At 53.1% G+C, this 22,983-nt stretch overlaps 2 protein-coding genes across 18 annotated transcripts; both read right to left on the reverse strand.

Moving 5' to 3' along the window:
• On the reverse strand, nucleotides 19-11,547 carry IL17RC (interleukin 17 receptor C). Of its 13 annotated transcripts, none has more exons than XM_018066842.1 (19): nucleotides 11,198-11,546; nucleotides 10,905-10,926; nucleotides 10,578-10,730; nucleotides 10,229-10,303; nucleotides 10,040-10,138; nucleotides 9,292-9,403; nucleotides 8,975-9,019; nucleotides 7,333-7,472; nucleotides 7,066-7,125; nucleotides 5,270-5,324; nucleotides 5,003-5,184; nucleotides 4,858-4,908; nucleotides 3,438-3,483; nucleotides 3,176-3,297; nucleotides 2,848-2,907; nucleotides 2,278-2,326; nucleotides 910-1,005; nucleotides 766-804; nucleotides 19-671 (listed from the first exon to the last, which is right to left on the reverse strand). In XM_018066842.1, exons 3-19 carry the CDS (start codon nucleotides 10,632-10,634, stop codon nucleotides 43-45), a joined length of 1,917 nt encoding a protein of 638 aa, XP_017922331.1. In that variant the 5' UTR covers nucleotides 10,635-10,730; nucleotides 10,905-10,926; nucleotides 11,198-11,546; the 3' UTR covers nucleotides 19-42. The 13 variants fall into 13 exon arrangements, with proteins under 13 accessions (XP_017922331.1, XP_017922323.1, XP_017922327.1 ...); XM_018066834.1 differs by having other exon boundaries at nucleotides 10,029-10,138; XM_018066838.1 differs by having other exon boundaries at nucleotides 7,066-7,472; nucleotides 11,380-11,547.
• On the reverse strand, nucleotides 11,584-22,734 carry IL17RE (interleukin 17 receptor E). Of its 5 annotated transcripts, none has more exons than XM_018066845.1 (16): nucleotides 22,486-22,734; nucleotides 22,147-22,162; nucleotides 21,477-21,599; nucleotides 20,776-20,873; nucleotides 20,348-20,507; nucleotides 20,114-20,253; nucleotides 19,143-19,211; nucleotides 17,979-18,045; nucleotides 16,842-17,017; nucleotides 16,714-16,761; nucleotides 16,584-16,632; nucleotides 16,240-16,388; nucleotides 14,531-14,599; nucleotides 14,000-14,051; nucleotides 13,819-13,917; nucleotides 11,584-13,332 (listed from the first exon to the last, which is right to left on the reverse strand). In XM_018066845.1, exons 1-16 carry the CDS (start codon nucleotides 22,615-22,617, stop codon nucleotides 12,776-12,778), a joined length of 2,004 nt encoding a protein of 667 aa, XP_017922334.1. In that variant the 5' UTR covers nucleotides 22,618-22,734; the 3' UTR covers nucleotides 11,584-12,775. The 5 variants fall into 5 exon arrangements, with proteins under 5 accessions (XP_017922334.1, XP_017922333.1, XP_017922335.1 ...); XM_018066844.1 differs by having other exon boundaries at nucleotides 16,240-16,391; XM_018066846.1 differs by lacking the exon at nucleotides 21,477-21,599 and having other exon boundaries at nucleotides 16,240-16,391.

Here is a 22,983-nt window from a genome sequence, read left to right on the forward strand (position 1 = left end):
ACACACTGGAGACACGGGTAGAAAAATAGCGTCCTACTTTATTCAAGTTCTGACTCCTGCCTCAGGCCCCATCCCGCGTCCTGTCCCCAGGGCCCCCGGGGGCCGGAAACAGCTATCCAGGGCGGGCTGCAGGGCCCGGGACACTTGCTCCGCTCTCTCCGCGAGCCGTCGGGAGCGGGGGGCGGCGGGCCCCTGCAAAATCCCCAGAAAGTCGGGCAGCTGTGAGGGCAAAGAGAAGACTGGCACGCTGCGGAACAGGGCGGGCACGGCGTCCGCGGGCAGCAGTTTGTCAAAGTAGGCCCCGACGTAGCGGCCGGGCGCGCGGCCCTGCAAGAAGTCTGGCAGCACGCAGCTGAGCGAGGCGGCGAAGGCATCGTGCGGGCCGTGCGCCCTGGGCGCCGAAGTGGCATCCTGCAGCCACTCGCGGCACAGCGCCACGGCCCCGGGCGAAAAGAGCAGGACCACCACGCCGCCCTCCTGCAGGGTCTGGCGCCGCTGCGCGTGGAACCAGGCCAGCGCTCCCTGCGCGCTCAGATCGCGGCGGCTCCACAGGTCCACGGCCACGCGCAGCGGCAGCTGGCACAGCGCCGAGGCCAGGGCGCCCACCAGGCGCTCGAAGCTCGCGTCGTCGGCGGAGTAGAGGAGCAGAGCCGCGCGGCTCCGGGAGGCCGCTGTGGGAGAGAACAGAGCGGGAGGGAGACGTGAGCTGGCCCGAGGCCCGGCCCGCTGGGGGCGGCCCCCCGCCCCGCTCTTGCTCACACTCACCCCCCGCGCGGATGTTCTCCTTCAAGAGCCTCAGCCACCCTGCGAGGGGAGAGGAGCGGAGGCAGCCAGTCAGCCCTGTCCCCGCTTTCTCCTGGCCAACTTCCAGTCCTGCCCCTGGGGAATGGGGAGCTAGGAAGCGCTCACCTTTCACAGGGTTCATTTTGAGAAGAAGGAGAAGGAAAAGCACAGCGGCCAAGAGTAAGCAGGCCAGCCAGACCAGGGCCCAGCGCTGGTGGATATCTAGGAGAATGAAGGGAGAAGATGGGCTTATTAAGAGACCCCCACTTCATGAAGGAGAAAAACTGAGGCTCAGAGAAATGAAGAGAGTTGCCCAAAGTCAGAGCTCATAGGGTCAGAATACAGGATATGAACACAGATCAATCTACTTGGGTGACCTTGGATAAGTGATTTCACCTTCTGCTTCAGTTTTCACCTCTGTAAAACTGAGATAACAGTGGTATCTACTTCACAGGATTCTTGTGAGGACTATATGTATTGATCCACGTAAAGCACTGAACACAATGCTGGATGGACATAAGTGCTCAGATGTCAGCTAAGATTTTTGCCCCCACTCCAAGGCTAGGGTTGCTGGACTCTTGACCTCACTCTCTTGGATGACTGCAGCAGCCTTCTATGCGGTGTCCCTGACCTCTTTCTTTTTTGCCTCTAACTCATTACCACATAGCTCAGTTGGTAAAGAATCCACCTGCAATGCAGGAGACCCCGGTTAATTCCTGGGTTGGGAAGAGCCCCTGGAGAAGGGATAGGCTACCCTACTCCAGTCTTCTTGGGCTTCCCTTGTGGTTCAGCTGGTAAAGAATCCACCTGCAGTGCAGAGACCTGGGTTTGATCCCTCGATTGGGAAGATCCCCTGGAGAAGGGAAAGGCTACCCACTCCAGTATTCTGGCTGGAGAATTCCATAGACTATACAGTCCATGGGGTCCCAAAGAGTCTGACACAACTGACTGACTTTCACTTTCACTACCACATGGCAGCCCGAGATCTTTTTAAATGCAAATCTGATTATAGCCTTTCAGGAAGTTCCTGCTATTCTTAATATAAAATCCAAATTGGTTACATTGGTTCCCAAGGCCCTACAATGGCCCTCATGTCATCTCATTACAGAGGTCTACCTCTTAAAACACATTCACACTGGCCACCTTGGAGTTCCTCAAAAAATCACCCAGGGTCTTCACAAAAATGCATCTTTACCTACCCCCTTCATCTAGCTCAGCCTTCAGAGTTCACTTCCAAACTTTCCCCTGAACTTGCCTGACCTAGATCAGCTCCCCTCTATAAGCATTCAGGGCTTTGGACACTGGCATGAGGACAAGGATTGTGTCTCTGGTGATGCTGGGATCACCAGATTAGTTTGTGAATTAATGAAGGAATTACCCTCTGGTTGATCTTAGCCAGGAAAGGACAAGGCCATTGTGTGTGCTTCCCTGGGAATGGTCCCTGTCAAGATTCCAGCTCCCGGTACAGATAAGGGCAGTTCTTGTAATACTCACACTTGTCCATGGGGCAGGCCCAGAGTGCTCCCAGGTCACTGTCCCACAGCTGTAAGATACAAACAAAAGCAAATCCAGGGCCCCAGCTTGGTGTTCCACACCCACCAAGTTCCGGTCCCAAATCTGCAGCCTTGACCATGCATATTTCCCCCTACACACAGCAGGTTGCCACAAGTTGCTCTGCTTTGCTCATGCTGTGCCTGTTTTCTGGACTGTGCCTTCCTCCTGGTGCCAGAACTGGCCCACAGGAAGAGACCCTTACTTGAATGTCCCCTGGAACCCAAAGCTTAACACATTGGTTATTGACTGTCTTAACCCAGTGGTTATCTGTTTGCTGGTACCCAGCAGCAAGCAACTTGGGGACAGTGGCTCAACCCTTAGCTTCCCCTGGGCTGGACAGAAAACAAGCACATGGATGGATGGCTGCTGGAGGACAGTGAGGAGGACCCTGACCCAGAAGGGTTCTCACTCTTTCCTGCTGGGCACAGGAAGAGGTAGAAAAAGTTTAAGACAGGGTTTGAAGCCTGTTGCCTTTTGGCACTGGGAAGGGCCCTCCTGCCACCTACTTACCTGTAGACACTGGCCCGACTGCACGTCTTGTAGTAACTGCTCTCCAAGGCGAGCTGCCCTCTGCCAAGCCAAGGAGTGGGGGCTGTCACCTAGAGGCAACACACCTAGGAGACCACCAGGCTACAGGTGGGCAGAATAGTTGGGGAGGGGGGCTGGGAGACTTCTGAGAGGCCACTGAGAACAAGGTCCAAGTCTAAGTCACCCCCACATCCCAGAGACCAGCACAGGGCTTGGCTTGGAGGAGCGGAATGTGAAGAGAATGAAAATTTGAGGTCAGGTGTGAGATGGAGCTAGAAAGGGACATGGAGGAGGGCCCACCATCCCTCACCGTGGATGCCCTGCTGAGCAGTGGGGTGCAGCCACTGGGTTCCAAGGCACAGAGGGAACCATTGTCCTGGGGGCCTCGTGTCTCCACCAACAGCATGTCATCCTTGAGGGGCCCCAGGGAGTCTGGAAAGGGTGAGAGCCCACTCTGAGTTAGACCCAACCCAACCCTGCTCCATGCCTGACCTTCACCCCACGGGCTGGCACTTCCTGGGCTCACCCCATTGCAGTGGCCTTGCCCCAGCCTCCCCCGAGGTCCCACTCACCAGCCCACAAGCACTCTTGCATCTGTAGCTTCTCCCAGGTGCTCACCTGCTCAGAAGAGGCCAGAGTTAGAGACATGAGGAAAAGAGAAGCTGAGGCCAGAAAAATCAGAAGAGAAGGAAAGAGAGACAAAGGGGAGGCCTGTCGGGTTGGGGGAGGAGGCGGTCTGGACTCTGGACCTGAACTTGGGCAGATCTACGTTCAAAGCTGGTTAATGAGGAATCACTCCATCTGTCTCAGCCTCAGCCTTGTGAGGTTATCTGTGCTAACAGGTCTAACGGCCCTAAATTGCTTCCCTGTTTAATCTCTAAGCTGTGTCTGAACTTTTTTGTGATCCCATAGATTGTAGCCCACCAGGCTCCTCTACCCGTAGGATTTCCCAGGCAAAAATAGTGGAGTGGGTTTATTTCCTTCTCCAGGGGATCTTCCTAATCCAGAGATCAAACCTATGTCTCCTGCATTGGCAGGTGGATTCTTTACCACTGAGCCACCTGGGAAGCCCAGCCTAAATTAGCTCTTTTCATTTCTTTAAAAAAATAAAATTTGTTTTTGAGGTGGACTATTTTAAAAGTTTTTCTTGAATGTTACAGTATTGCTTCTGTTTCATGTTTTGGTTTTTCAGCTGCAAGGCATGTGGAATCTTAGCTCCCCAGCCAGGGATCAAACTTGCACCCCTCCACTGGAAGGCAAAGTCTGAACCACTGGACTACCAGGAAGTCCCTACTCTTTTCATTTCTGATAGCGCTTTATATACTCCTTTCTCGTCTAACCACCTTTTCAAAGAAGACTCATCTGACTGCCCCTCTTGAAACTGCAACTACAACCCTCCTTTATCCCTCCCCCTCTTTTTCTATAGCAATTATACACAATTATAACAGACTATGTAATTTACTCATTATGTCTACTGTCTGTCTTTTTCCATTAGAACATAAGCTATCTAAAGGTGGGAATATTTATTGGTTTTATTCACTGATACAGCTATCCCAAGAGCTTAAAACAGTGCTTGGTGTATAGTAGGCGCTCAATAAATCTTGAATTAGTATTTTTATAACCACCCTTTGAAGTTGTAAAGCAACCCATTTCTCCAGGTAGGGAAATGGGATAATTATAACAAGTATCAAAGCAGCTAAGGTTTGCTGAACATTTAGTTTGTGCCAGTCACCAAGGTGAAGCACTTATTTAATCTTCATCTATGAAGTAGTTACTGTTACCATCCCAATTAAATACATGAGGAGACTGACATTCAGACAGGTGAAGTGCCCAGGCTCGCATGCCATGCACTGCTAAGGTAAACAGTGGAACTCCTAAAGAGGGAGTCGGTAACCACTTTGTTCCAGGGACCCAAGGATAAAGTGGATCCAGAAGACTAGGGGTCCGTGCAGGTCCTGTCCCCAGCTCAGCTCTCTGGCGCCCCCTTCTTGCCTGGACACAGACGTTGGGGTGGCCTTTCCGCAAGGGGAACTCAAGAACCTTCTGTGGAAAGAGGGTAATGCATGAGGTCATGAAAGTGGGCTCCTGGGCTCCCATTCCTTCCCCAACCCCAGGAACCTCCTGCCGCTTCACTTACATTCACTGTAACGTTTTCTCGGGGCAGCGGCGGGACCAGCGGCAGGCAGGGGCCGCCATCCAGTGCCTGCCAGCACAGAGTGGCCTCAGCGGGCAGCGAGCACGGCGCGTCTAGCCGCCAGCCCCGCGAGGGAAGCAGATGCAACCGGGCAGCGCGCCAGAGGTTTCGGTGTGCGCGGGGGTCTGCAGGCAGAGGACAGGTCACTGCACTGCTCACCAGCAGGTCCCTCCCGCACTGCTCCCGCCCTGGCAGGACCTGTTCACTCACCCTCCCTAAAGGGGCAAATGCTGGTCCTGACAGAGTCGGGCTCCAGAGGCCACACCTAGAAAGGAAAGAGAGCTCCGCAGGTCAGTTCAACCCAGCCAACCCTCTGCTGAAAGCCCTGAGGATGCATTCATTCAGCCCCAAACAGTCAGCCCTCCTTGGCCCTCCTTATCCACTTTCCCTCATCCTCAGATTAGAAATATTTGGGGAGAAAATTCCAGAAAGTTGCAAAAAGCAAAACTTGAATTTGTCTACACGAAATTGTTTACATGGCATTTAGGTTGTATTCGGTATTATGAACAATCTGGAAATGATTTAAAGTATATGGGAGTATGAGAGTAAGTTGTATGTAAATACTGCAGCATTTTATATCATATAAAGGACTTGAGGATCACAGACTTTGGTATCCACAGAAGTCCTGGAACTAATCCCTCTAGGATACTGAATATAGAGGGAGGAGGTATTTTACAAATATATGGTCTTCTTGTTCTCTGCAAAGCCTGAAAATTGCACACATTTATTCTTTCAGCAATCCCCATGCCAACATCTGGCAACATCTTCACTCGACAAATTTTTAATGAGTACGTACTATGTGTCTTAGCACTATGGTAGGCATAGGGATGTTCGACAATTAAATCCACAATCACTTTGTGAGAACACACTACTTGCCAGTCACTGTGCTAAGTGTGAAGGACACATCCATTTATTCTCCATTTATTCTTCCAATAGACTTTTTAAGTGTACCCATTCGTGGCTTAGCCTTGTTCTAAGCACAGGAGAAATAGAATAATTTATTCAGTAAACCTTTAAGAGCACCTACTATGTAGCAGGCATTGTGCTTGGCAATCAGAACATTTATGTCACAGCAAACATTTCATGAATGTCTGTTTTATGTCCTAACACTGTGCTAAGCAGTAGAGTTTCACACGTTCATTCATTCATTAACTTAACAAACTTGATTAGCACCCACTACATGCCAAGCATTATGCAAAGCTCCAGGGAAATTACTAACTTTGAATAGATTATTATTTCCTTGCCTTCAGGGAAATTACAGATTCACAGTTGTAGTAAGAATAAAACGTATACAAATTAATAAATCAAGCACTCCATTTATTGAGGATTTGTCTTGTGCAAGAAGAGACAGGTGCCCAAATAACAAAAGCAATGATAAATAATGAACAGAAAAGAGAGAAATACAAGAAGATTTGGAGATAGGAGAGGCCAGGAGTTTGACCAAAAGCTTTGGGAAAGAGGTAACATTTGAACTGGAAGGATTAGGGTGTGTGAAAAAGAAGTGAGGGCATTTCAGGTAGTGAGAATGAGAGATGTTAATATCAGAGGTAACACATGGGACCTGATGACCAATTAAATGTACAGAGGGAGAATGTATTATTATAGCATATATAAGCTGGAAGTAACACACTTCCTTGTAACAGCCCTCTTAGGCTGGTACTGTTATTCTCATTTTATTTATAGGAAACAAGCTCAGAGAGGTGAAGTGAATTGCTCAAGGTCACAGAGCTAGGAAATGGCAAGAATCAGGATTCAAATGACTCCAAGTTCATAACACAGGCTCTGCTCTCCAGGGAAGCCCAGAGAGGGAACTAGAGGAGTGGCAGAAGCCTTCAAAGGGCAGAAAGAGTGTTCAGGGCGTACACAAGCAGAAGACACAGGACAGCAAAGGTCAAGGGGGGCCAGCCCCCCTAGGAGCCATAGATTCCACCAGGCAGGTGAAGACTAACCCTCTCACCAATTCCCTGATCCCCTTCCCTGGGCCCCCAGCCGGATTCTGCCCCTACCTGAATACAGAGGCAGGGGACCAGGTCTGTGTGGTTCAAGGTAATGGTCTGTGGCCCAGTCTGTGGGACAAGTAGAAGGGGAGAAGCTGGATAAGATGAGTAGGAGGAAGGCTGCAGGCCAAAGTTAAGGACACTCAGCAGGCAGCTATTTCCCCACCGATGATCCTTGCTTTGACCGTGGGTGGCTGTGTCCTTTTCAAGGGTCCCCTGTGATAAGGCACTTGCAACTTTAGCATGGGAATGGACTTGGGGAGGGGGAGGCCTCACCAGGTTACTGTGCCACCAGGGTTTTATAGGGCCCTGGTCCTGGTTCCAGTACAGGGAGAGGCCAAAGTGCTGCTCCTCAGAGACGTCCAGCACCAGGCGCACGTCCTCGCCATCTGCAGACACGTTGAGCCAGGGCAGGGCTGCAGGGGGATGCGGAGACAGACAGTCTTCCCTCACCGCTTCCGCACACCCAAGCCTGGGTCATACCCAACCACTGCCCTTTGGAGTTTCCTTCAAACCCCTTAGACTAGGGGGGCCCTGGAGGGCAGAGCCTGTCTCCATTGCAAGCCAAACTTTGGCCGCACCCCAGGATGGAGCCTGTGTAGATCCCAGTAGGGGGTCTGGAGATGGCTCTTCTCCTTGCTTCTCCCTCTGCAGCCAGAAAAGTACCCTGTAGCCACTAAAATAAAGCATTCTCCTCTGCTCAGAACCTTCTGATGCCTGCCCCCACCACCTCACTCCCACAGTAAAAGTCAGGGTCCTTACAATGCCTGCAAGTCCCTCTCATCTGGCTGCTGTGACCCCTCTAATCTCATTTCCTAGTACTCATGTCCTTAATTAACCTGCTGCAGACACACTGTCCTTCTTACTAACACTTAAACATACCAGACACACTGCTGCCCCAGGCCCTTCGCACTGGCTCTTCCCTCCATATGGAACCCTCTCCCCTCAGATACGCATATGGCTCCTCCCTCGCCTCTTTCAGGTCTTTTGCTGACTGACCACTGCCACTCCCAACCTCCATATCCCTCTTCCCTGAATTTTCTCTGTAGCATTAATTACCATCTAACTTACTGTATATTTCACACTTGGAAGTGTCCTCTGTCACGTCTACTATGACCCTGACTCCCAGCTAGAATGTCAGCTCTGTGAGGGCAGGGATTTTTTTTTTTAATTGGTTTATCTCCAGTGCCAAGGGATATTCCTTGGGCAGAATAATTACTCAATAAATATCTGATGACTAAGTGAATCAAGGTCTACTGAATGAATAAAGACATGAAATCCATGATGTGTAGCTGCATATCAAAGCCCTGGTGCTGAGCAGTCTTAAATGAATTACCAAAGAGGCATCAAGCTTAGAAACTAAGCAGAAAATGAAGCTGAAATAACTTAAGAGTTCAGAAGCCCCACACTGTTTCTGTCTTGATGTGCTGATAGTTACACAAGGGTACACATATGTAAAAATTAATTGAACTGGAATTAAAATTAGTGCACTTTACAGTTTTCTGTATGTATGGTACACCATAATAAAGTATTTTTTTTAAAGGAACAAAACAAAAGTCCAAATAGTCCATGTGAAAAACATCATCAGAACCTTGAGATCCTTAGCCCTTATTTTATGGTTTAAAGCTATTTTTATGTTGATATATTGGGGCGGGGTGGGGGTTACATCATAATCCTGACCATGCTTTGGGCCTCTGGATGTCTCTGGTATGAACAAATATTTGTTCTAAGGAGTGAGAATTCACCTTTGAATGCCTGGCACTGAGTAGGAGCTACTGTAGATCATGTGTGATAAATGAATGAATGAGCTCTGTGAGCCTGTGGGGTGTGGCAGCCAGACCTGAAGTTGACTCCCAGGGTCCCTCCCACTCCAGAACAAGCCCCTCCCTCCTCCCAGCCTGGTGGACCTAGCTCCTACCCCAGCAGCTCTGAATGTTGTCCTGGACTTCCAGACCCCTGCAGTCTGGGGAGAGATCACAGAAAAGCCTCCAGTGGGGTGAGGGGCCAAAGAAAAGAGGGGAGCAAACCAACCCCTGGGAAGACTCCCTGTCCCCTCAATATCACCCATATCTACTTCAGTGCCCACTGGGGAGCAATGTCACCTGGGGAGGCTGGGGGTGAGAGTGCCTGAGTGAAGTTGGGACAAGGAAGGGGGCAAGTGCAGAGGGGCAGTGGCCAGTGGGGAGAGAGACAAGGGGCCAGACTTGGGGCCCCTCAGGCTCTGGGGTCACTTACCAGGGAGCTGCTGCGTGAGATTGAGTTCCTTCTGGTACCTGGGCTGAGTGTAGGACCAGATTTGCACCTCAGCCCCCAGGGCAGCCTCGAAGCAGTCAAATACTATAGAGCCCTGTGAGGAGAGGGTGGCGGAAGGCTGGTGGTATAAGGCTCAGAATCCTCTCCATGGACCCCTCTCCACTTGCCCTCTGCCCTGTTCCCAACCAATGACTATACTGTATGGCCCCAAATTCCATCATGTCCTCAAGGACTCTAGTGCTAAGATACACACCTTCAGGAGGAATGGCAGCAGGGCCAGTAAGGGATTACAGCCACCCACTCAGTTAAGGGATTACAAGAGAAAAATTAAACTTTCTGAGACTCTTCCGAGCTGGGCATTATACCAGGTATTTTACATATATCAACTCATTTAATTCTCACAACAGCCATATGAGATAGGACTATTCTTTTTTTTTTTGGTAGGGGAGGCACATCTCATGGCTTGTGGGATCTTAGATCCCTGACCAGAGATGAGACCTCAGCAGTGAAAGCTGGAAGTCCCAACCACTGGACTGCCAGGGAATTCCCGAGGTGGGACTACTCTTATTCCCACTTTACAGACAAGCAAACTGAAGCATGAAGGACTGAAACGACTTGCCCACAGCCCTGCCGAGATTAGGACTTGAGATAATGCACATGAAAGTACTTCATGAATTTCATCTTTAGGAAGTGGTTAGCATTTTTATTATTTTGCATACCACAGACTGACCAGGCTGCACGAGGGCAGCGGGCACTTGCACCTCCAGCAGGACGCAGTGGGCAGTAGGGTAGGCCTGGAAGGAGAGCACGATGTGGGCCTGGAGAGAGGCTGTGAACAACAGGGCGGGGAGGTGGTCAGGCCCAGGAGGGAGGGCAAGGCTCTGGGCAGGGACAGCTGGGTCGGCCAGCTTCTCCTCACCATTCCTAGGCTCCTCAAGCTCTGGGTCAGCTGCTCTTCTAAACTTCTCTTCATCTTCAGGATCTTCCCAGTACCCTGGAAGGGCCCGAGAGCAAGGCACAGCTCCAGCCTCGGCTCTGGGTTTGGCTTCCTTCCAGGAAGCTCGGTGCTTGGAAGCAGAGGCCAGGCCTGGGGCCTGGGGGGTGGGCGGTGAGACCAGGCTGACTTGGGGGGTGTGCACTGGCCAGTGTCTTCCAGGAGAATCTGAGGATGCTCAGGCTACCTGACAGACTCCCCCCGCCCTGTCCTCGTGTCCACATCAGACACACTCACGTGCACCCAATGCCCAGTCACAGGATGACAGGCTCACCGTGCACGGCCAAGTGGACGGCCACACGCACACAGAGGTCACAGTCAGTCTCCTCATGGCACCTCAGCACCAGCTCTGTCTGCAAGCGTGTGGGCACCAGCACGGGGCCTGGGGCGGACACGAGGCTCCCAGGCAGGCAGAGCACGTCACCATCTGTGTGTGAAGGGCGGGGTAGGTGCTGAAGCCTCTCAGACCCAGAGTCTGGTTGCACCTGACACCCCCGGAGGGCCAAGGAGCTTTGGGCTCTCCCTAGGCTGAACAGCTCCCACCCTCTTCCCTGCTGCCAACCCAGAAAGATCTTTCCTCTCTAAAAGTAGAGCTACTCACCCCAGAGGTGACAGGACAGGCCCTGGGAGAGAGGTAAAGACAAGTCAGAGTTCATGCTTCTGAATCTAACATTCCCTCTGCCGCCGACTCTTTCTCCCTTTTTCGAGTCCCTCCCAGAAGAACTCAGATCTAGCTCTTGCCCCCTCCCCATTCTTCTCCTACCCCATCAGCACCCGACAGACCAGCCAGGGCGGTTCTGACAGGGATGGCAGTGACAGGAGCCAGGCTAGGGCCTCGACAGCCCCAGACCGAACCCGGAGTCTTCCTCAGCCCGCCCGGGGCCCCAGACTCACCGGAGAGCAGCGGGCCGTGTCCTGAGGCCCCACAACCCTCTCAAGAGAGAGGACCACGGGGTTCCGGCCCAGAGCCAAGGACAGAAGGAACCAGGGCACAGGCATCTTCCAGGTGCCAGGCAGCACCCAGGCCTGAGGCCCTGTCCTGCGCCCCCCCCCCCGAGGGGGGGCAGACACCACACCTCTTCTCCCACTCAGCCGCGGGCCTCGAGGTAGGCGAGGCTGGAATCGTTCCTCAGCCTTGGGGTCCCGGCGCTGGCCCGCTCGCGCTCTCCTCTCCCGGGAGTCCTGACTCCAGGCCAGTCCCGGTCAGAGTGCTTTCGTTTTGGCTCCCGGCAGGCAGCCGTCTGTTCCCGCCCACCCCCCCTCCCGGTCCCTCCCACCGACACCAGACTTGGGAGCCAGCAGCCCTGGATTGGAGTGGTGGCTCAGTCCCTCCTCCTCTTCCCCTCCTCCTCCTCCTTCTCTGCGGACACCTGGCTGGGAGGGGCCCCTGGAGAGGGTGGTGGCCTAATGGGTGAGTAAGGGAGCTCTTACTCACTCTGGGAGTCCCTAAGGAGGAGGATTCTGGGCAATCCTGGGTCATTTTCACTTCCCATATGACTCTGGGACTCCGGGTCCCTTCCCACATTCTCCTTGGGCCTCACTGTGGGACAGGAGCACTAAAGGCACGAGAAAGTGGGCTTCTCATCACTGCTTGGCTTATGCTGAAGTGTGGCGTCGGGGGGAGGAACCCAGGACCCAGCGGCAGGAAGACAGGGTCCTAATTGCGCTGTTGCCACAGGCTAGCTTCGTGACCATGGACCCACACCACCTGTTTTTCTTTTTTCTCTCTGAAGAATCACAGTGAGGATCAAGATCTCCAGATCCCTCTTTGCCTTTTCAGTGGCACTGCTTGTGAGAACATGACAAATGTGGATATGGATGTGGGCACAGAGGATCTGGGCCCACAGAATGATGTATAACCACCCCTGGGTAGGGTAATGCTGATCCTTCCCCCAGCTCAGCACCCTGGGCACACTGAAGAGGCACCTTGTGTTTCTTAGCTTACCCATCATGTTTTCTTTTATTCATCTTTCTCTCAGTCTCCACTGTCCCACCTCTGCCCCCGCTACCCAGGGTCAAAGACTTTCCCTGGATCCAGAGCCCTCCCTCCCTCCAACTGTGGGCAGGGCCCCCTTCTGAAAAAGGTGGATCCTTAGCCCCAAAGGGGTGTTCTGCCCTCTCCCCCTGCCCCCTCCGCCCCCCACTCCGTCTGGAGGCGCCTCCCAGTCAGAACTGCCATCTCTCCTGCCTCCCCAAGCCCTAAGCTCTCCGTGTGGACTGGAGCCTACGTGCACTATTCTCTGGAACTTTTGGAAAGAGGAAGTGTGATGATCCCCACCCACCACAGGACAGAGGTCAAGGGCGTCCTTGGTAAAGAGAGACTCTCCCTGAGGGTTCTGAGGAAGCATGAGCAGGAGGAAGAGGCTGGGCACTGGGGGAACGCGGGGAGTGGGCGGGGACGCTGAGTGAGGGGGTTCCAGCCAGTGGCCCTAGGCCTGCAGTCACAGACATCCTGACTGCGCTGAGCTCTGTTCAGCCGTGGTCGGCAAGTTTGGCGGCCTCCAGTTCCAGCCTGCGGCACAGCTCCACGCGACCCCGGAGGCGCGGCCGGGCGACGAAGCAGCCCCGGGTGGCGGCTTCAGTAGAAGCCCGAGCGTCCAGGGCGCGCAGCAGGCGCGGCAGGTCGTGCAGCAGGCGGTAGCGGGGCAGGGCGCGCAGGGGCGGGGGAATGTCGCCCTTGGCGCAGAGACGACCAAAGTAAACCAGCAGCAGCAGCGGGCGCGGAACGGCGTGAAGCAGGGCGCGCAGGGGCGCAGCGCGAGGATCCGGGCCGCCGGTGGGGCTGGGGCCGGCGCTGCTCCACAGAAGTACCACAGTGCCCCGCTCCCGCGCCACACGCGCCCGAGCCTCCCAGAGCCACGGCAGGGGGCCGACGCGCGCCACCCGCGTGCCCTCCCAAAGGTCCACGATCACGTCGCGCCCACCGCCCAGCGCGGCTCGCAACAGTTCAGCAAGTGCTCCCACCAGGCGCCGCTGCGCCTCAGACTCCGCCACGTGCAGCAGGAGCACCGGCGGCGCTCGGCCCGGGCCTGGGGGCGGGAGCAACAGATGAGCAGGGTGCGGGGCTAAAGGAAAACGCAGCCCTCTCCTCCCAGGCCTCGGGGCTACCTGATAGAGTTGAACGTCACCCCGCCTCCACCTTCCCTGTTCCTCATCTGCGCCAGGGTTGGGTACTCAAGGCAGTTTTAGTCTACAGGGCACCTTTGGGCTAATTTAGATAAAGGTGCCCCGGAAGAGGCAAGGGCCAGGGCGACAGGTGCAGCGCAAGCTGCATTTCCACCGCACTTGCCTCTTGCCTAGAGACGCCGCAGAGAACTACCTGCAGAGGGACCTTTGTCCTGCTTTAACCATCTCTGACCACTAGGGGGCCTAAGGCTAAAAGCCTTGGTAACACAGGATGGGTGCCCACAGCAGGGAGGAGGCTCTTTGGGAAGGCATCCTGGGCAGGGGAGCAATGGGAGGGCAACTGGCCTAGGAGCCAAAAAAGTCCCCAGGTTACCTCCGAGTGAACTTACCTGACAGTGGGCGCCGGCACGTGAGAATCAAAACAACTCCCAGCAGGGTGGTGAAGGCCAGCAGTGCCAGGATCAGGAGCCCCAGGCGTCTGTGAGAGACTGAGTCAAGCAGGGTGAGGCGAAGCCCAGCTCCTCTGTGCCCAGCCTCCCTCTCACTCCCCATCCCCTCCCCAGAACTCACCATCTGGACACAAGAGGCGCTTCCAGGCAAACTGGACATCTGACCTCCACACCTGAGGGCAGAGAGCCCCCCACCCTTGTGAGCCAAGGTAAACCCTTCTCCCGGGGGAAGCTGAATGAGGTGGGAGGATGGAGAGGGGGACCCTGGAGAGGGCATTCCTCTAGCACAGGGTTTGCGCCTGGGCCAGCTTTGGCAAACTCAGAAAGTAAACCCAAAGTGGACCAGGGCACCCACGAGGAGCTGGAGGGGCACAAGTCCTGACTGAAGTAATCAGACGCCGCTGAGCTCCCACCCCAATTACCATGTCTGAATGTGGACACAAAGCACCAGGTTTTCTGAGTTTTCAAGAAACGCTGGAAATCAACTTTTAAAAATATGACGTCTCCCACTAATTAAATGGTGGCAACTAATTCCAATTTCAAACACTGTGCTGGCCAAATCAAACATTTTTACCGACTGGATTTGTTCCATGTGCCACCTGTGGCGTAGATGCCAGGGGTGTGTATGCAGAGTGAGGGCAGAATTTCTTACCAGGACACAGCCTCCTGGCCTCAGGAAAGGAACGATGAGGTCTAGGGTCACTGGGGTTGAGCCCCGAGTCTGTGGGAACGAAGAGCAGAATGTCCCCATAGAGGCAAATTTGGCTCCGTGCAGCCCCTGAGCCTTTGCCCATGCGGTGGTCTTCCCTTCTCCACGCCACCCCCAATCCTACCAGGCTTAGGGCCAAGTGCCACCTGAACAAGAAGCCTTCCTAGGCTTCATTCCCAGATCCTGCTGATCATTCCCAGATCTGAACTGTGGCACAAATACACATTAATCAGGCACTCATCAACAAACATACTCTAGGTACTGACTCTGCACCAAGCCCTGAGGAAACAAGGTGGGCACAGACATTGGTTCTGTCCTCTAGCAGCTCACAAACCAGATCGTTAATCTCTGCCCTGCAAACCTGGAGGGACAGCTTGTCCATTGGAAAGAATGTAAGTTGTAGAATCAGGAGACCACAGCTAGCAAAGTCAGGCTTAACACTGCCTTTGTTGTTCCTAGCAGTGGGATCTTTGCATCGAGATAGACTACCTTCCTCCTTGAGCCTCAGTTTCTTCATCTGTGTATAATGGATAATAATCCTTATGTTATTGGGCTACTGAAAGCCTCAGATGGGAATGTGCAGGTGGATGCCGTTTACAGTACACAGTGCAGTGTGTATTCATTTAGTAGTAGTGCTTATTTATTACACGATAGGCTCCTTACGGGCAGAGGCTGTGTTACATGCTTTTCTTTTATCTCCCAGGGCCTATTACAGAGTGGGAACATAGTGGGCACTGAATAAATGCACGCTGAACTGACGGCCCTCCATCTACAGGCAGGATGTGGCTTCACCCTGCGTTCTGGGGGTTAGTTAGGGTGGATCAACCTCCATTCTTTGGAAACACCCTCCACCCTGTCCCAGCCCTTCCTCAGCCTCCATTCTCCAGCCAGCTGTGAGCGGGTATAATACAGTGGCTCTCAAACCATGGTTAAACTCAATGATGTTCCCAGCTCACAGCAATAAAGGAGTCCTTGGATATAGCTCCCTATTTTAGGTCATCACACATGATTTGGTCTTAAATCTATAGCATTTACTACCATCTGTCTGCTTGGGAGCCCTCAAAAACTATAAAACAAATAAACAAGCTGCATGTGAGTAAGAAAGAACTGAAAAGAGCGAGCCATGCTTAGTCAGCTTGGTGCTGTGGTTTTGCGGATATATTTGATGGTGGTTTTTATGTCAGATACACAGGAGAGAGTCTGCTAGTTAGCTGTTTTTAGTTCACATGATAGAGTTAAATCTGTCAGTGGTTCCCCGTGTTCTGCAAAGAGCACTTCAGCTTCCTGGGGCTCTGTCTCCCAGAGACAGAGAACTCCTGGCCGATGCCTTGTGGAGGCAGGCAGGGGTGTGTGGAGAACAGCTGGTTCAGGAGAGGGCATCAGTACAAAATGTGGTGGCAGCTGGAGTGGGTCAGAGAGCAGCTGGGAGTGGGAGGGCCAGCCTCTTGCCTGTTTATCCCTGTTGGTTCAGAAATGGAAAGGCCTAGAAACTGCTCCATCGAAGACTCCACTGACTGGCAGAGGAGGCAGCTGAATACAGGCTTATCAAGTCATTAAATCAGCAGATGCTGTAAGTCAGATATTTGGTTGCCTCTCCCTGATGTGTCTAATCAATAGGTCCCAGTGGGAGACAAACCCTGGTTAGGCCATACCTGGCTGACGCTGTACACGGGGGGCACCACACTGTCCTGCCCCAAGCCTGGGTAGTTCCAGGCAGCACTGAAGGTGACATGCGTCCTTGAAGAGAAGTGAAGGACCACCTGCTGGGCCTGGGTATCCATGCTCACATTCCAGGATGGAGCTGCTGTGGGGGGGGGGGGGGGCGGGGAGGGGCGGAGAGCATCAGGTGAGAGATGATGTTTTTGTGGGAGGTTATAGGAGCTGGGCTGCAGTTGACAGAGAAGTCTAGGGCAGGGACAGAGTTTGGCTTCACCACAGTTGTGTGAGGGTGAAATGGTGGGAGAGGGGTCCCAGCCAGGGTCACTTATTGGCTCACCGAATATCCGGTGGGGGCATTCAACGTGGCTGCTGTTTCTAAAAGAGAACTGAGAAATCCAAGAAGGGCACGTCAGCAAGCTCCAGGCACCATGCACACCCTTCCCGGTCCCTGTTGCCCATGCTGGTACCTTGAAGCAGAGCTGGGGATGCAAGTCCACTTTTTCCAAGATGTACCACTGTTGGGGGAGAAGAGAGTTGAGAGCAGGGCCCCAGGCCCTAGCCCTGCTTGCCCAGGCCCTAGGAAGGCCTGACTCACCCCCTCTGACTCTCGAGCCACGGCATTGGGGAGGTCTTCGCAGAGGGGGGGCCAGCCCCTCCTCTGGCACAGGGAGGCCTCCAGCTTCAGTGGACAGCGGAGTGTCACGGCCATTACCATCTGATTGTGCTGGCTGTGGTCAGTGAAGTTCATTGACTCCCAGAAGTCTGAGCCATCTGGGCAGGCAGCAGGGGCAAAGAGTGAGGCCCAGGAGGCCTGAAACTGATCCCAATCCCCAGGGCATCAGGAGATGATATTTCTGAAGGAGCTTGGTACAGCCATGGTCTGCCTAGGTGATAAAGGAGCATGCCGCTTCCAGCCCCTCCTGTTACCTTTTATATTTAGCTACCTCCTCTCCTTCTTGCACCTCCCTTCTGGCCAACTCCTTGCTGCTCCCCAAACTCAAAATCTTCGTATCTTTTCTTACATTCCTCTCAGAATTAGGAATGCTTTATCCTCTGTTCTCTTCTTTCTAAATCCTGCCCTTTTTCTGAGCCCAACTCAGGTGTCACCTCCTTTAGGAGACCTTTTCTATCCAACCACCATGGGCTTCTCCCTCCCCTAAGACAACCATCATGGGCTTCTCTGTCCCCACAGGTCATGCCCTATAGCCTATTCCTTAGTTACAATCCTGCCCTGGACCATAGGCTGCTTGGTGCTACTCATCTGTCATGTTTGACCATCCTGTCTCTGCAATTTGGGCTCAACAATATGCATAGATGTCACCAACCACTTTCACATATAATATTGAATTCCAGTCTCATAAGGAGTTGGAAAGTGAGGCAGGGCAAGTATCATTATTTCACAGAGGAGGCTCGGAGAAGAATGAGTAGCAGAGCTGGGAAGTGAGCCCAGGTCTTCTGATCCGCCCTCTTAGTACACTGCCTCCTGGGGTGGATATTTCTGAACCTCCCATAGTGCCCAGGACAATGTTCAACAGCCCGATTTAGCAGACACGGTAGTCCATGACTTGCCTCCGCACTGATTCCAAAGAAAGTGCCTCATGCTTTCTGCGGACTTCCTCCCATACCAGTGTAGAGGGTGTGCATGTGCGTGCGTTTGTGTGTATGTATGTGTGTGTGGGAGAGAGACAGAGAGAAGGTGTGCGTGCACAGGAGTCACATGAGCAGCACTCACAGGCTTCAGGCTGGCCCTGGAAGGGACATTTTTTGCGCCTCACGGTGTCCTCTTGCAGGTAGGATGCCTGTGGGAGAAAGGAACAGGAATGGAAGTCAGAGGACTGGCTTTCCCGACATCACTCAGACTTGAATCTCATTCTGGCTTGACTTTGCCTGGACACAAGCTGCCTGAGCTGGGTGGGCACCAAGGAGGGGGAGCCGTGTGGGGTGCAGGCCAGGGTGGAAGCACTTGGGGAGGAACTCCAGACTATAGCAGCGAGGTCAGTGAGGGAGGGGTTGAGTCCTCTTCTCTGGGAGAGGAGAACCTAGCCCCAGAAAGAGACAAATCATGAGGTCCATGTTCCTCAACTTCTGCCTTCCCAGGTATCCATTCTCAGCAATTCCCAAGCTGCCAAGTGCCCTGCCAGGCCTCTCCCCACAACATCCAGTGGTTGTACCCCTGGCAGGCGCTCCTCATTACATGTCTCTGCCTGTACCTTTCCTTTCATCTCCTTCCTGGTAACACGGCCCCCAGACTTTTCTGTCTAGCCCAGAGGAGCCTTTTTTCAAAAATATATTTATTTCTTTGGCTGTGCTGGGTCTTAGTTACAGCACATGAGATCTTCAGTTGCAGCATGTAGGATCTAGTTCCTTGACAACAGATCAAACCCTGGCCCCCCTGCATTGGGGGTGTGAAGTCTTAGCCACTGGACCACCAGGGAAGTCCCTTAAAAGGAGTCTTAATGCTAGGCGCCCCCAGCCCTACAGGCAGAGAAGGAGGACTGCCATGTAGGGCTAGTGGGAATGACACTTCTGGAGCCATATGCAACCTTGCAGTAGCCATGAGCCCTCATCCTAACGGCTCAGGACACCCAGTGAAGGCAGCTGTCTATTCTGCTCTGTGGGTAGGCTGAGGCTGGATCTCAACAAAAGCAAGCTGGGTTTGGGTGGGGCTGAGGTTGGAATCACCCCCCGGAATATCCCATGATCAGCAGTACACCTCCACCTCGGACCCAGTGTGAGGCTCACTGTTACCTGGCACCAGTCTCCACCAGCATCTCATTAACACCAGCCCTTTTAAAACCAGACTCAGTGGAGATACACTTGACCAACTGTGCTGTCTGGGTGGCCTAGGAGTGGAGCCATGGACCAATGGACCACCCACACCTTTTCCTCTGCTTACCTCGATGCACAGACAGGGCAGAAGGAATTCATAAGGCAGGTCTACAGTGCGGCTCCCAGGCACAATTTTCTGTGGACAGTTCAGCAAAGGGAAAGATGAAGAGGGGGCTGAGAAAGAGCAGAGGCACCCTGGACAAGGGCAGGAAGAAGCTGGGAACTTACCCACCATACAGCCTGCTTTTCCTCTTATCTGAGGCTTATTTGTTTCACTGACAAATTTATTCTCAGGGGGTCTCTGTCCTGTAGTCTGACCATCTGTTCTAAGTGTCTCAATACATGGAATAGGGGGAGGGAGGAGCTGGGGAAAGGAATATACATTTATTGAGCCCCTACTGTATGCTAGGGAGGGTGCTAGGTGCTAGAAGCACCAACTCAGTGCATTAAATGCTAGCATCACGATGATGTCGAGAGGCATCATCATCATTTTAAATGTGGAGAGCTGAGGGACTTGGGTACAGCATCAGTCCCTGCAAATGGCTCCAACTGTATACAAGAGTATCCGTGATAACTGGAGGTTGAGGTGGGATGTCAGGCCATAGGCTGGGAGAACAGCAGACATCTCATTCTCTGAGGAGCAGTGACAAGAGAGAGAGAGATCAAAGGGTATCAAGACAGATGTGACCAATTTATTACTTTCTCAGGGAAAACAACTTCTTGGTGGAACTGAAAAGGCAACCTGAATCTCACTGAGGGTCATCGCACTGAGGTTAAGTGCCATATTCCTCACTTTGCAAGGCATTCATGGTTGTCCCAGGTCTCTACCCCCTCTTCCCTTCCTCTCCTGCCAGGAGACACAGCCCCCTATCTTCTCTCTCTAGTTCAAAGTCTTCATGATAGGCACTTCAGACTTGTAAGAAGTCTTGGGCAATTACCATTCCTTTCTGGGCCTCAGTTTCCTCATCTGTACAATGGGTGGGTACTTTGGCTCCAGCCCTGTGTGATTTGGCTTTATAGGCAGATGGCACTCCATACCTGGGCATCAAAGGGATTGCTCAGGTCCTCACACTCCAGTGCCCACTGGTGGCAAAGACGCACACTGACCTCTGGGCCTGGAGGAATGGTCACTTGAATAGCCCTTGTCTCAGGCAGCAAGTCAAAGGAGAACTCAGGTCCTGGGGAGAAGGGGGATTTGGTGGCCTTGTCTCTTGGCCTTAGCACAGGCACCACTACTTGGCTCCACCATCTCCAGTCACATGATGTGCCTACCTCCAAGCTTTTGTGAGCCGGATCTGGAGAGATCTTCCCCTGCCTCTGGATCCACTGGCTGGGTTCTTTTGGAGCGCAGCCCCTTGTGGGAGGTATCTGGGGAGAGGCTGGAGTTGTGATGGCCCTTCTCAGACAGGCAGCAGCTACTCAGCAATTTCATCTGCAGGCAGACAGCAAGGTTGGCCTCAGGACAGAAATCAGGAACTTTGGCTTCTATTCCTGTCTATGGAGCAGCCCGAGGTACATCAGGGAAGCTGCCCAACATTTAAGCTTTAGTGTCCCTAGCTGTGTAATGGACAGAGCTCAAGAATAGTCTACTTGAGCTCCACGCTTTCCCTTTCTCTTGGGTGACTGGAGAACAGAAGGAGAGGCCAGAAAGGGAAGGACTGTGGGGCATAGGGCAGGGCTGGCATTGGCAGGGAGAGTACCTGAGCAGACACTGGCATCCTGTGTCTCCTACAGAACCAGAACTTGTAAGACTTTTCGGATTTCTGCACTGGGAGGTGGAGCCAACCCCATTGAAGATCTGCACAGGGAACAACATATTTACTATGCAGTCCTTCACAGTCCCTCCCCTATCTGAAGATGTGACCTGGTGTTGGACAGTCAATCATTTTACATCAGGGAGGGTAATGATCCCAAACGTCTATAGTCCTGCAAGTTATGATACAATCAAAGAGAGAAAAATCTATGTGTATACAAACATTCATAGTAGCATTATTTATAACAGTGAACAATTATAAACCGTCAATTCTTAAGTAGTGTGTGGGAATTTAGTATGTCCCAGGCACTGAGGTAGGCAAGAAAAATGTAAAGTTGAATAAGATCTGTCTGTTCTTTCTTATAAGAACTTGCCTTACAACTAGAACATAGTAATAGTAAATTCATAGAACTGAAACAATTTTAATCCCAAGAATTGGTACCAGCTGAAAGGAGAAACACGTTCACAAAATGATACCCCAGAACTCATCAGTAGTCACAGTGTGCTATTTCAGGATGGCCGAAGTCTCTGCTGAGGTTGATAACAGGACCAACATCTCTTTTAGTATGATACATTTTACTTGGCTTACCCCCAATTCCCCCAATTCCCATCTCCTCTAAGAATGGCCCAAAGCGCTGTTTCTCATACCCAAGGGACCTGACACCAGATGCAAGCACCAGCAGTGGGGACGGTGGCAGCAGCAAGCACACCAAGGCTTTGGGGAGAGGGGAGGGGCCGGCTGGGTATGGTGAGGAATCTGGGCAGACCTTCCTGTGACAGAAGAAAAGGAAATCAGACGGTAAGTTCCCAGGACAAGTTGGACTTGAGGCTGAGCACTGCCACTTACACCCCGGCCAAGTGACTTGAGGCAAGTTACAGACTCCTGTAAGCCTCAGCTTCCTCATTCATAAAGTGGGCCTGCTGTCAAGCTTAAGTAAGATAATGCGTAGGAAAATACCTTGTAAAGTAGAAGGTACCGTAAAATAGGAAGGATCATTGTTGTGCGACTGACTAGTGAGGGACTAGTCAAGGCGGAGTGCCTAGAGATTTACCTGGCTCTCATTCAATCCTCCCCGCAGCTCAGGGACAACAGTTTTCATTGTACAATCATTTCTACTCTGCTGCTGTACCCCTCAGACACCATGCACTGCCCGAAGCCATGTGTGGAGTATGTGGCAGTGTTGCAACGCAAATCCAGGCTTGTCCTCACTCTAAAGCCTGTGCTTTTCCCTTGATACTATGCCACTTCTTAGGTAGAGAACAAAAAATTAGAATGGAGGAAACAGGGAAGGGGAGCACGGCAGGGAATGAGACTCACCAGTGAAACTGCCATCCTGAAAGCACAGGGCCGGGTAGGGAAAAGAAAGGACAGAAGTATAATTAGCAGAGGTTCTCACAGGGGTGTTCTCCCTGCTCGAGACCTATTAACCAATAGTCCATCCACTCTGGCTCTCTTCTTCCCAGGTCCACCCTGCCCAGGCCCTCAGTGCCCTGGGACTATGGCTATCCCTTCAAGATGGTGTAGAGGACACGCTGATGCTGCCATCAGAGCTTAGGGACCTGGGTGATAGGAAAGGACAGGCAGCAGAGTGGGGAGTTTTATGAATGAGCCTGTGCGCGCCAGGTGTCCCCACCAGCAGTGGCAGGCGCACCTTACCATGCAAGAGGCCAGTAGACAGCGGGTGCTCCAGCGGGGAAGGAAGGGGCAGCCAATCCCAGCAGAGGCAGACAGGCCAGTGAGCAGCTGGAGAAGAGGCAGGAGCAGGGCTGCCAGTCTGGGGCTCCCCATGGGCTTCCGTGGGGTCAAGGCGCCCAGTGCATGGCTGCACGGCCCGAAGGAGGGCGGCAGGGCCTGGGCTGGCTAGCTGCGCAGCAGCTGGGAGTGCAGTGCCAGCAGGAGCCCTCGCCTCGGCCTGCCCCTGCCCCGCCCTGCCCCAGAGCTCCTCCTCGATCCCAACCAGCCGGCCAAGCCACATTCCTTCCCCAAGCGCAGGGACGGGGGGGGGGGGGGGGGGGGGGGGGGGGGGGGGACATCTGCCCCTCAGAAAACCCCGCTCCCCTACCTAAAGGGCAAGGGGGCTCTTGCTCTGGCAAAGAACAGGAAAGAGGCGGGTACAGGGCGAGGGGGATGGATGGCAGGTTGCATCTACTTAAC

The sequence above is a fragment of the Capra hircus genome, chromosome 22 (assembly GCF_001704415.2).
Source record: "Capra hircus breed San Clemente chromosome 22, ASM170441v1, whole genome shotgun sequence".
In the NCBI taxonomy this organism is placed as follows: Eukaryota; Metazoa; Chordata; class Mammalia; order Artiodactyla; family Bovidae; genus Capra; species Capra hircus.

What these genes read in the sequence shown, in the direction of transcription:
- IL17RE (XM_018066844.1), bottom strand. Translation starts at nt 22,617, where the DNA reads ATGGGGAGCCCCAGACTGGCAGCCCTGCTCCTGCCTCTTCTCCAGCTG. An exon ending in GCAATCCCTTTGATGCCCAG is followed by an intron (nt 19,212 to 20,113) that starts GTATGGAGTGCC and finishes AACTGTCCACAG; the next exon opens with AAAATTGTGCCTGGGAGCCG. An exon ending in GGCCAGGAGGCTGTGTCCTG is followed by an intron (nt 14,052 to 14,530) that starts GTAAGAAATTCT and finishes CTCTGCCCTCAG; the next exon opens with GTGTGGAGGTCAGATGTCCA.
- IL17RC (XM_018066830.1), bottom strand. Translation starts at nt 11,055, where the DNA reads ATGGGGAGGGGGCAAGAGCTAGATCTGAGTTCTTCTGGGAGGGACTCG. An exon ending in CAACATTCAGAGCTGCTGGG is followed by an intron (nt 7,473 to 8,974) that starts GTAGGAGCTAGG and finishes ATCCCCCTGCAG; the next exon opens with CCCTGCCCTGGCTCAACGTG. An exon ending in ACCCCAACGTCTGTGTCCAG is followed by an intron (nt 3,484 to 4,857) that starts GCAAGAAGGGGG and finishes TCTTCTGAGCAG; the next exon opens with GTGAGCACCTGGGAGAAGCT.